The sequence below is a fragment of the Acanthochromis polyacanthus genome, chromosome 16 (assembly GCF_021347895.1).
Source record: "Acanthochromis polyacanthus isolate Apoly-LR-REF ecotype Palm Island chromosome 16, KAUST_Apoly_ChrSc, whole genome shotgun sequence".
Lineage (NCBI taxonomy): Eukaryota > Metazoa > Chordata > Actinopteri > Pomacentridae > Acanthochromis > Acanthochromis polyacanthus.
This window is the reverse complement of record NC_067128.1, coordinates 3,038,981-3,051,791: the sequence shown is the minus strand read 5'-3', so window position 1 is coordinate 3,051,791 and position 12,811 is coordinate 3,038,981. Positions and strand designations below refer to the sequence as shown.

The 12,811-nt window shown below is 42.1% G+C and overlaps 1 protein-coding gene across 1 annotated transcript in view; it reads left to right on the top strand.

Moving 5' to 3' along the window:
• The window catches only part of LOC110957341 (neurexin-3b), a 373,395-nt gene extending 361,182 nt beyond the window's left edge, over positions 1–12,213 (top strand). The window contains 9 exon segments of the mRNA XM_051936556.1: positions 9,292–9,327; positions 9,330–9,373; positions 9,375–9,410; positions 9,413–9,466; positions 9,468–9,498; positions 9,501–9,563; positions 9,566–9,814; positions 9,817–9,999; positions 10,002–12,213. Of these exon segments, the coding sequence (XP_051792516.1) occupies positions 9,292–9,327; positions 9,330–9,373; positions 9,375–9,410; positions 9,413–9,466; positions 9,468–9,498; positions 9,501–9,563; positions 9,566–9,814; positions 9,817–9,999; positions 10,002–10,276 (971 nt within the window). The 3' untranslated portion in view covers positions 10,277–12,213.
• Positions 12,214–12,811: the final 598 nt, after the last annotated feature.

Below are 12,811 nucleotides of genomic sequence, written 5' to 3'. Positions count from 1 at the left end.
CACATTTAGGTTCTTGTGCTTATGGCTTTTTGATGTGGAGAGAAAAGCCATTTTCTGTGTGCGTCCATGCAGCATTTAGGTGCGTTATCTACCGCAAGTCGCTGATTATTGAAATTAAATGGGCTATTTTTTTTTACACCTCATGTGTTTTGTTTCATTTTTGTAAACCTCAAACCCAAGTATTCTCAAAAAGTGGAAGTGCAACCAAGCGCAGAGTAAGAAGTTTCTACTCAGACACCATGGTACCCTCCCCTCATATAGTGGCAGCATATACACACTCATACATACCGTACATTTCACCATGTTGACACAGAAATTCATATCCTCATTCCTTGCCCCGCTTCCAGTCGTATGAACAGTTGCATGACATGACGTTGGTTTTTCTTTTTTCTGTTGCATTTTGTTTCTTTCTCCTGTGATGCACATATGAACATCTCTCTTCTGTATCGATTTGGACCTGCTGGGTCGCTTAAGATTTGAGCTTTTTTTTTTGTTTGTTTGTTTATTTACGTTTGGTGGGCCGGGGGTGGGTTGACTTGGGGGGTGATTTTTTTTTTTTTTATGTTTTTGTTTTGTTTTGTTGTGGTTGTTGTTTATTTCTTTTGTTGTTATTATGATTTCTTTGGTGTCCTCCTCCTCATCATCCGTCGTCCATCCTCCAAGCAAGGATAGAGCCGCTCCTCCCGTTTTTTGCCTCATCTTGTGCCGCATGAACTTTTGGTGGTTGAAAAATTCAAAGTTCTCCTCCTCATCAAGTTTTGTGTTTATATATCTTATTTTTTTTAAATATAATTTTTCGTGCCATATGGCTTCTAAAGAAACATCCTCCCCACCTCCTCCTCCCCACATTTTTCGATACAACATAGGGAAATGAACGGCAACAAAATCTTTTCTTGCCATCATCCTTTTTTTGGCCTTGTGCAGGCAACCCCATTCTGTCTCAAGAAAGTTGTGTGTGAAAGAATGACTCCCTGTCTCTCCCCAACCCCTCTTCTTCTTCTTCCGAGCGTTAAACCCCACCCACCCACCCGACCCCATTCCTCCCCCTCCATCCCGACTCACCCACCTTCTTTCTTTTAGCCTTTCTGCATATACATGTCTGTTTGAATGCAGATGGCATAAAAAGACTTTTATTGCCACAAAGTATATCTGTTTTTCTATTCTATCTGTTGCTCCAAGTAGAAGGCATTTGTGGCATGCACACTGTACTGGACTGTACCGCAGCTCTATAGACTAACTAACTATCCTCTCCTCCCCACAACCCCCACTACTACCCCTCGCTTCTGCATGGATATGATTGGCATCCATTTTATGTGCCGTTTCTTCTCCACCCATAAGTCTCAAGCTAGTAAAACAAAACCCTCCCCTCACCTGGCTTCTACTACGTGTTTGTGAGCGGGGGGCTACAGCGGTGGGCCTGCTGCACCGCCGCTGTTCCCCGCAGCAGCTCCTCCGTCCTCGGAGGCGTCTCGTGTTGGATGCTTGCGCCTGCTGTCTCTGTCAGTGCTCCGTCTGTGTCTGCCAAAGCAGCCTGTGTTGTCTGCTGGTCGTCTCGTGGTTGTGTTGTCTATATGTGTGTGTGTGTGTTTAATAAAAACTGTTACCTTTCCCCCCTCCTTTATCCCGTGTGAGTTCCACAAGAGAGCAAATAAAGGAGTGTGCAAGTGAGATCCCTGACAGTCCTCCGAGCAGCAGCCTGCACACATTTACATCTTTAAAAAAAAAGAAAAAAGAACTATATGCACTTGCTACCTGGAAATCAATGGCGAAAATAAGATATGAAGCAGAAAAAGCAATACCAACTCAATTTATGATGTAATTTCACAGTGATTAACAGCACTGCGGCTCGTCATTACCGTGTAATCAGAGCAATTTTATGATTAATATGTAATTAGATTGTAGTAATTGATGCAAATGATTTTCATTAATCCACAAGTGCAAACCAGAATGTTTGAGTTGTCCATACAGTACGTACAAGTTGCTAAAATCCTTTAAAACATTAACGCCGGCGAGCTAGACCCTGGTGAGAATAATTCTGATTAATAACGAGCACAATATAAAAAGTCTGCTTTTTAATGGGACTAACCCGAAGAAAAAAAGTCTTTGTCACAGCAGATGTTTTATATTTTCAGAGCTGGAAGAGCCCAGGTGTGACTAATAACATTAATGATGTCTTTGCTTCATTTACTGTTAGCGGTGCCCGAAAGCCATATCAGGCAGACAGTTTTCATAATCTGGAAACTCATTTGGAACAGAGCCGTCATTATTGTTATTAGTTACACTTCTTTCTTTTTTTTAACTGCTATGCCATGTTAGAGTGTCTGCTATGAGAAAAAACCTCCAGCCGTGATGAGGATCCACTTTAAAGTGAGCAGTATAGTGTACGAAATACCTGCAATACCTGTTAAAAGTGCAAACAAAAAGTGGGAAAATTGCTCAACATTTTCTGATCTGCCACATCCGTGTCTCCGGTTTAGGCATTTTATTGAAAGCTGCTCCAGTCTGTATTTTTTCTAATAGCAATGCATCACATGACTTAAGCTCTATTTGGATAAGTGAAGTCTGAGCTTTACTCGATTTCACTGACATCTGCAGATTTGACACCAATAAGCCTCCATATGCTAACTGTAGCTGAAAGATCCATCCAATGATTTTTATTGATTTTGCTCTTCTGATGGATTTGAGCTTTCTGTGAATTGAACTTCACGCTATGTAGCGACATGAATCTCCTGAGTTTGCCCCCAATATTCTCGAAACATCCATTTACAATTGCCAGTGCAGCCTCCATAATTCTCAAACAGGAAAGATGCAGATAAAAGAAGATTAGAAATTGAAAAATGATGCCAAAGCAAATTGCGCACAGCTAATATTATCACAAGGCCTTGGTGAAACGTAGAAGGAAGTGTGCAGTCGCATTTTGTACTTTAGAAATTACAGACATGGCAGATTTACAAGGGATTAAGATCACAGATGACCTCGGCAGTTATTACTAATTACTACAGGTCTCCAGGTAACTCTATTCCCATGCAAATAGGGCTTAAGTGCTATACAAAAAATCTGCTGATGGCATAAACCAGAATCCAGAGAGGAGTATCACTCTGCAGTTCCCCATTTTAACATCCTTTAGCTTATTGTTAATTGGTTTAATTCTTACTTGTAGAGGGATACTTACCTATAGAATCGGTGGAGACCAAAAGTGAGCTACATTTGCCATATTAATCTTCTATATGTTTGTATCGTTGGGTTTACAGTTTGTTACGCTGTCCCCAAGTGGTCTCAAGATTGTCTAATAAAGGTTTATGGTTAGGGGAAGATGAGCTTTGACTGTTGAAGCAAATCTTTGCTTTGTGCACCCAAAGGTCACCCCAGCACCCTCCACATTTTACTTTTTGCTGCGCTATAAGAATGCCAAACTACCTCCAGCATAAACATACAGGTAGGTTGCTTCAGTCGTCTTGAACAACAACCAGCACTGTCATTTTCCTAGAAAGCACAGCCCCCTGCAAATCTCTGGTACAAGCTAACTGTTGCATTTTATGTGACAGTCAAATACATCGTAAAAACAGTTTTAATAAACGGACCATGAATGGTCCTGCATGCACCATTACCCTCAGCCTTTGAACAAGTGGAGCACAGATCAAACAGATGCAACATACAGTATTTATAGATGTCTCCTCATCTCATTGGCTTCGAGTAGATAAGGTCTTGGGTCTGTGCCTCAAATTAATGATAGACTCGAAGCAGGGATGTAACGTTGTGCGATTTCTTCATCGCTGTTTATGAAGACCCAAGTGGAAGGTGCAGAATGAAGTATGATAGGGATGGATCACTGAATTTTCTTGTGGCGTCGGCTATGGCTTCCGTCAAGCCCCATCGGGCTGGCTGTCACTTCAACACAGGCCTCAGATCAGTTTAAAGGTTATCCAGCTGACACATGTCCGCCGAGTGCAGAGGTGCAGCCTAATGGCCGTACAGCAAATCGACCAGCTGACAGGGGCGAGTCGCCACGCCTGCTGGAGATGCCAATTTAATATACCAGACTGCGGCCGGCCACATGATGATGGATTAAGAGCTATCTGCCATGCACCGAGGCTTTACCAGGAGTGAGTTCTTCCTCAGGCAGCCGGAGGTGGTTTGTGCATCCTTGCAGCGAGGATTTCTGCACTTGCTGGGGCTGTAAACGGAATAGCGTGCAACTTTTATGGATGGAAATGAACGTCCATCAGTGAAAAATTAGGCCTCTCTCTGCAGGGGTGTGCACAGGCAAGATAAGATAATTTAATGGCAGGCTAAAGTGCTTTTAAGGTGCATGTTTCCAGAAAGCTCAGTCGTTGCACAGCACACCAATATAATCCCTAGCATGTCCCTGTAAGTGTGTCCGCACTCAGAATCTGTGTGTTGCTGCCTCTCTGGTAATCAGTTCCCTACCTGTAGTAGGTAGAGGTGAATGAATCTGCTACAGCAGGTCTCTGGGCACAATGCTCGCACCACAATGGGATTTCAGGGCCCCCAAACCACTGACTCACCCACAATTTGCAGCGTCGAAATCCCATTGACTCAGTTCATCCATGGTTGGTGCTGGTGCTTTCCGCTTTTATGGAGTAGCGTCGTCAAATCCTCGACACACCGTCAGGATTCATCTCCATTCGGAAGCCTCAGCAAACGTTGGATGGACACGGGGATCAGACCTGGGAGAGAAGAGAGGGAGCGGAGGGAAGTGAAGAGAAAGTGCAGCACTGAGATTTCTGCATCTGCAGCCTTCAAGCTGCTGAGGTAGTCAATCAGCCATTTAGTAGTAACTATATTTACTTTAATTCCTCTTCAAAAGCCCACAGAGGCGTGCGGCAGATAGTGTCTTTATTACATGGAGGGATGAAAAGAGGAATAGCTTTAAAATTAAGTTTGTTTCATGTTTTCCATTTTTGCAGATGAGTTTTTCTCAGTGATGCAAAGGCTAGTCAGAAGAGGCACTTGGTAATCAGAAGCCCTGACTCTTTTTTTTTCTGCCTAAAGAGAAAGAAAACAGAGTAACCGGCTGTAGGTCTAGCAGAGTGGAGAATTATTTGCCAGTGAGGCTGAGGCTTAGAATAAAATCCCCATCCATCTTTACAAGTTCGGAAAACAAACGCAATCTGGTTGAGCAAACCCATTAGAAAGCGCCATGTTTGTCTGCTTCAGAAATGCAACGCTTGTGCAAGAGCTTACACAGGATTAAAGTGTTTACCAAAACATCAAGGTCCTCTGCACTGACTTTACCGGAGACCCCCTTAACTGCAGCGATCCCCCTCCCATCCAAGTGGTTTGTTGATATAGCGCAGAGCTAACAGTCGCTGTTAGCTGTTAGCCAAGGATGGAGTGGAAGCATGCAAACAAGGCCGAGACAACAAGAGCAGAGTCGGGGCAAATAAAGCCTTGGATGAAATCACTCGCTCCGCGCTGCCACTGTTTATTTAACAGGGCAAGCATTTTGATTCTGTTATCGGAATATTGTCATGCAACACGAGCAGTCGCTGTTAGTGGAGGAGAACATCATTGTAACGCCTCACAGAGCCACTCTGTATCATGTCAGACATTCTCCGGAGCACAGTCCACCAGTCAGGAAGCTCACATTTAAATTGTCACTGTTGATAATTCTCCGTCTGTGCAGTGCGACAGATGCCATATTTACTCAGTAATGCTTAGCTCACGGTCCCGGTTTTTGCTAAATGAATGAGGCTTCCGTAAACCGCCGCTGCCTGCAGAGGACGAACCAAAACCTGATATGTGAAGACAAATGTGCACATCTCCTCCAATTCACCAGAGGCATAAATAAACTCGCCACCCTGCGCCCTCTTGTGGAACTCCAGATGTTTATCTGTCAAGCGAAGGCTGTTGGTTATGCAAATAACCCAAAGCATCTAAACATTTGATAATAATTTTTTCCAAAAGTAGCTCATTAATTACCTCTCTGCTCCCCCGTCTTGATTAATTAGCGACTGTGGTGGGCCTAAATGCCACATAATGCTGGTTATATATCACCCACGATGCACCTTCTCCCCCTGATAACTGCTAATGAATGGTTTTATTTGCTTGAGAAAATATCCCACAGCCCTTGATGGCAGTGACCTTTACTGACCTCTGACCCCTTCTTAAGGCCTTTCCCCCCTTCACCTGTCCCCTGGCTTGCTGTATTGTTATTGTATATTACTCTCCCTAAATGCAACTTACTTAAGCATGCATTAACCCAACTTCTTATAGTGGAACTAAAACATCCAAAGAAAACGATAAAACGTGTCTGATTTTGCCTCTCTTTCTCTGACGTACATCCAGATTGCACGCCCTGTCCCGTGTTTTAAAAATACTAACAAGAGAAATGTATTGAAGTAACTAATAATAAAGTGTTTATTATTAGTTAAACGAAGGTGGTGACACTTTGCCTATAAACTGTCCCCCCCTCTCTTTGTCTGCCTCAGTGTGTGCTTTCTGGTTGTTCATCTTTGATAGTGTGAGAAATTTGATGCCTTTCTTTCTTGCTTGCTAATCTGTTTTATTATTATTATTACTATTATTTTGTCTTTTTCTTACATATATGTCAGTACACATATATGTGACTCTCTGTTTTTTTTTTCTGAAAAATGTTCAAATTTTTAACTTGCTAATTTGCTAAGAATTGCCAATGTTTTAATGATTTTCTCCCCACCCTAATTAGAATGAAGCTTCCTCTTTTCTCTATGAATTAATGGCTGTTTCATAAGCAACAGAAGGCCTTTTAAAGATTGGATGACAAAAACCAAGCAGCTGCATTGGGATTTTAAAATTCAGAAAACGCTTTCATAGAGAAAAAAGAGAAGCCACCTCCAAAGTAAAAACCCTTTATCTGTGAAAACTGTTCCAAACTGTTTCTATGCTGATCTCTAATATTCACCTGTCACTCAGTAGCTATCTCTCTGAATTGAAATTTGGATTTAATCGATGAATGAGTCTGTTAATTTTTTGTGCATGGCAAAAGAAGTTGCAGCTTAGGGTTTGTAAAACTGTCAGTGTTGAGAGTGCTGTTCTCTTTTGTAGATGGGCATGTATATGCTCATTGTTTGTATATCCCCATCCCTTCCTTACAGCCAAAAGCTCTAATGCCGCCCGACCGCTTCGTGCCGCCTTTACATGGACATGGCAACTGATGTACACGTTCACCCCCATCTATGTCATTTCCTTCCTAGTATGTTCATAGGTCCCACCCCCGTCTCACACCCCCTCCTCCCGAACCCTTTACGTAGAGATTCTAAGATATGTACAGTCATCCATTTGTTCATAACTGATGAACAAGCTAAAGACAGTATTTAAAAAAGAACAAAAAAAACGAACAAGAGTCATCCAATCGGGCTGTTAGATATTATGGAGAGACTTATCAATCAGAATTATAGATATACCGTTTTCTTTTTATACAAATGATTATGAAAAAGAACAAAAAAAAATACTGAAAGATATCCTGAACAGAATGGTGAAGATTATTTTTCATGTCATGATGTGTGGATGTATGTGTTGTTGCCTCCCTGTGCCATCCTGTCTAAAAAAGAGAAATATATACTACGTAATCAGAAACTGTTAAAAGAAATTAACCTAACTTGTCCAAAGGCATTCTTACACAACTTTCTTTTGTAAATTTTTTTCTTCCTGCCAAAATCATGCGGGCAATTTGTTGATGTAAGTTGACAAAACTGATGGTATGCTTTCTTCCTTTGAAAACTGTTCTTTTTTCGTAGGCTTTTATGATTTTCCGAGCTTTTTTTTTGTTGTTATTATTTTGTACCTGTTTTTCTACTTACTAATCCTTTTTCTGGATAACTCTATCTGTGGCTTTACTTTGTGAATGTTTCTTACAATGTTTGCTCTAACTCTGAACTCTTTTTGCAATGCCTTAATTCTTATTATTTTTTGGTTTTCCTTCGTTTCTGTTGCGTTTTTTCTTTTTTCTTCTTTTTTCTTTATTGTTCCAAAAGGTTTGCATCTCTTTATAGTGCCCTGTTTGTGAGCCTTTGCTATGTACAAACAAGCCACTTTGGCAAGAGGATAAGCAGCTTCAATGGACATCTGAATGTTTCAAAGTCTTTGTAGTAGTCGAACCACTTCACCAGTAAAATGGAATTGATTAATTAGAAATAGTGGGGGGTACTGGAAGCGTGGCTCTGTCCCTTAAGTCTTGCAAGCTGAATAATGAAGTAATTTCCAAATGGAGAACACGGGCTGTTACAAGCTGGATTCTGGTACAATGAGGAAACATTCAGGTGTCGGTGAACTGCCCGGTGACTTTGTGCCACTGTGGTAACTGTAGGGTCAAAAGGCAAGAGGCTAGGGCAAGTAGGGGAGCCCACTATGCTCACTCAATCATGTCAACAGTTGAGTGGTGACTTTTTTCCCGGTAGCGTTTTCTTCTGGAGGCAGTCGTAAACCTCAGTCAGGTTTTTAAGAGGCACAAGATAATATTTTTTTGGACTCCGGAGTTTAAAAGAAATAGCGTTCCTTTATTTGTTTCTGTCATTTTTCAGCTCTGTGATGCAGGAGCTGTTAGTATTTGTTCAGCCGTGTAGGTCAGCAGGGTTAAAAAGCTCCTCTCTGAGCGGCTACAGTGGATGGAAACAACCTTACAAATAGTTTCTCATTTCAGACCTTAGTTAACTTGCTTTCAGGCCCACAATCTCGCACTTGAATTGCAAACAAATGCTAATAGCCTCTGCTGCTTTTTATCCACAACGCATCGACGGGTGCTTATAGTTTTGAACGGACTGAAAGTATTCACACAAAGATAAATGAGATGTGCCTCTTAAAAGTCTGATCTGGTCGTTTCTGTGGCGAATAAATGCAGAAATACTGGTTAAGAACTAGATACAGGGCCACAAGTTTATATACAATCATGATAAATGTACGTGCAGCACATAGAACATATGATAAGCATGACTACTGCTGTTTACATGATCTAGCTCCTGAGAGCATGTAGGATCCGTAGAGTGAATATGAGGCGTCAGTGTAACGTGGCTCACCCTCGTGCATCCCTCAAAGCCTTTTGATGCAATGTATACTTGATTTATGGCTGTTGTTTTCTTTCAGTTTGGGTCTTGTTTGGTTCTGAGTTTCATGTTTGCACTGGTGCAGTATTTTCTGTTCTTCTTTCTTGGTTTATCTTCAGTTTGTTTCCCTTTGTTGAGCTTTGCTTTTTACATTCTTTGTTTACCGATTCTTTTGGTGTTTGCTTCTTGTTCTGCTAATGGAAGCTGTTCTGGCCTTCTGACTGTTGTCTCTTTCTGTTTCACTCTGCAGGAGGGGAGCTAGTCATCCCCGTGCTAGTCGAGGACCCATAGACATCCCTTCTGTATCCACCCGTTCTCCCTTCATCCCCCTCCCCCCCAACCCTCCGCCCCGTCCTCACCATTATTGAGGACCACCAAAAGAATCCTTGGCCATGGCCACTGAGGCGGGGGTACCTTGCTTGTCGACCGACTGGCAGCGATGATTGTGATGATGGTGATGTGGTGATGATGGTGATGATGATGATGATGATGGCATGGTGATTTCGGGGTTTGGCTCTGGCGAAGCTTCGACTCTAGCCTGCCCCCGACTGACGATGAAGATTTTTACACCACCTTCTCCCTGGTAACAGATAAGATCTTGACCACATCGGCCTATGAAGGCGGCTACAAAGCCCTCGCGCCCAAGTGGGAGGCCAAGGACTTGAGGCCTAGCAAAGCCTCTGAGGCAGGTAGGACTACACCCACCTCGCCTCTGCCCGACCTCCGGGGCACGCCGCCGGCGGCAGTCCCCTCAGACACGCCACCCAAGCTGCCGCCGGGAAAATGAACAACCGCGAGGTAAAACCCCCACAGCCGGACATAGTCCTGCTGCCCCTGCCCACATCCCTCGATCTGGACGGCACCAAGCCACGGGGCCCCTTCATCACTTCGCCCATGCTGCGCACGGTGCCTGCCGCCTTGCCCACAGTGCCTGGCGTGGTACGGCGGGTGCCCCCGGGGCCTCAGAGGTGATCCGGGAATCCAGCAGTACCACGGGCATGGTGGTGGGCATTGTATCAGCTGCTGCCCTCTGCATCCTCATTCTCCTCTACGCCATGTACAAGTACAGGAACAGGGACGAGGGTTCCTACCAGGTGGACGAAACACGCAACTACATCAGCAACTCAGCGCAAACCAATGGCGCTGTGGTGAAGGATAAAACGCCCAGCGGCAGCGCCAAAGGCAGCGCCAGTAGCAAGAGACCGAAAGACAAGGACAAGGAATATTATGTATAGAAATCAAGTCATTTCCCTACACATAAAAAATGAACTGTTTGGAACAAAGTATAAACATTTTGACAGTACCATATTGGCAACTGTGATTTAAAAAGAATAAAATCTCTTGAGAACTCAAGACTTATTGAGTCGCTGAAACATTTACAAAAGAACTTTGGCTTATGGAAGCACACTTACTATTGTAAGCATTACAGAGAGACAATGCAGTAACTTCATCGGGACTCAGTGTGGACATTTTTAAGGAGTCCCTGCTGGAGACAGTGTGAATAACATCACTCTAACACCCACACGACCCCAAGTGACTGTCGAGGTGTGTGATCCTTGGAGTTCTAATGACCTTGTCCATTGTAACCCTGTAAAATATGATCACTGTCATTTCGGCCATTCTGAGCATGCATGTGAGGTGTATGTGACGTGGTGCTGGCATCTGTGTAAGTGAGGGACCTCAAGAAACAATGATTGTCGGGAAAGTTGGAAGTCAAAACCTGATTTCGCGGTTTCATTAAATGTAGCTTTCATGGATGCGATATGAGGTAAAGTATACGTGTACTTAAAGCTGTCTTTTTTATTTCTATCTTTTCTTTAGTTTTTTTTTTAATTTGTTTATTCATTTAGTAATTTATTTATTTATTGAATTTAGGTCTGTTTTTTGGAAGGATGAGAGCCAGTCAGGGTTGGCTAGGCAGTGCTCAGCAGGATGCGATACAGTAATGTATCTCAATATTCTTCTCCCTCCCTCCTGTCTCGGTTAAGGATTGGACTGCTATGCATGGCATCCAAATTCTAGATTGTGTTCAAGCGTGCAAGAGTGGATCCACCAGGCAAAATGTGCAATGCATTGTTATTTCTCTGAATTTTAAATCTCTGATAGCGTTTTTTTCTTTCCCTTCATTTCATGTTTCTGTTTTATTTTATGTTCAGTTTTCTTTACATTACCTGAAATTCCGTGGCAAAAATGCATTATCATAATTTGTGTCTGGCAAAGATGTAATTGTCACAACCTTTAAAAAAAAACTGAGAAAAAAAATCCAGGCTAAAGACTAACTCCAGTGTGAACAAGTGTGATTCTATCTGTTGTCACAGATGACTGTGTCAAAAACAGCAAATATGTTTACATATTTTATTACATCTAGCCGTTGTGCTTTGCAGGTCAATATTGTACAGAAAATTCAACTTTCTGTTGAGGTTTTTTATTTACAATCCTCTCTCTTGTATAGACAGAAAATTTGATTTAATTTTTCTGCTGTAGCAACATGACAAAAAAAATCATTTTGATTCTTTTGCCAGGATCGCCTGGAGATAAGAAATGATGTGCACAGGAACATTTGTTTAGGCAGGGAGCAAATGTTGTTAGATTAGAAGTCTAGTCTCTCTGGATGGTGTTTCTCTTCAGTCGCATGAATATTTGACCATCGGAATCTGTCAAATAGAAAACACCTCCCTCAGATCTTGTATTAGGGACCCCTCCTTCTTCTGAAATTACTTTCATCATGTTATTTATTTTTTTATTGGAAATTTAAAAAACAGAACAATACAGAATAAAGACAGATTATGATGGATTTGGAGATCTATTGCTAGCACCTTACTGACTTACAGGTGTTTTTCTGTTTTTCTTTTTTTTTCTAACTGTGACGTCAACGTCTGTCTGCTCAACTCGTCATTTTGCGTTTGATTTTTTTTTTTTTTATATTAATGTATAGCTAATTTCATGTCTCATTTATATGACATTATCTTCCGGCAATATGTTGTTTTTTATGTCATTATTTATTGCTGAAATTATTTGTTCTCATTTATTTTCATGCAAATCAGTCAGTTGGTGTGTATGTTCACTTTGATTTTTTGTGTTGGTACTTGGCTTTTTTGACCAGTTAATTATTGTCTTATGCTCCTTTGACTCCAAACAGTTCCCAGAAATAAAAAAAAATGTTGTTCCCAAACTTTTTTGGATGTTAGACTGCGGCTGGCTGTCACTCACTCATCCATGCTGTGGTTTGAGAGCAGGAAGTAATGCGGCAAAAAGATGGAGATAGATGCCATCTAGACTATTTGTTATCACTTCACTGATTTCCTTTTATACCATAAAAGTTTTATCATTTCTATTCAAATGAAGACCGAAGCAGAGTAGCTATCATTTACCTATAGATGATTATGCAAATTCATACACTGTTCATCGATGCAACAAGAGAAAAAGGGACGAGGGGAGGAAATGGTTATTAGAGGGTCCGGAGTCTTCGCTGCATTTGGAGGAATGGCTTTGGGTTTCTTTAGAGTCAGGCCTTTGTGAGAGTGCACAGCCAAATGAGATTCTTCACAACCATATGGCCGGGTTATGAGCTACTCAGCGGCGGCAGCACCTGCTTTCCCAGCTCGTTTTTACACTGTCCATATTTCGTGCAAATGGGCCTTCACAGAGCTGGTCATTAACTTGCAATAGCCCATTGATGTGGGATATCAGAGCACCGTGTGTGAGTATATCCAGCTCACACAATGACTACATATTAACTCATTCATCCTGCCACGGGCAATCGGAACAAG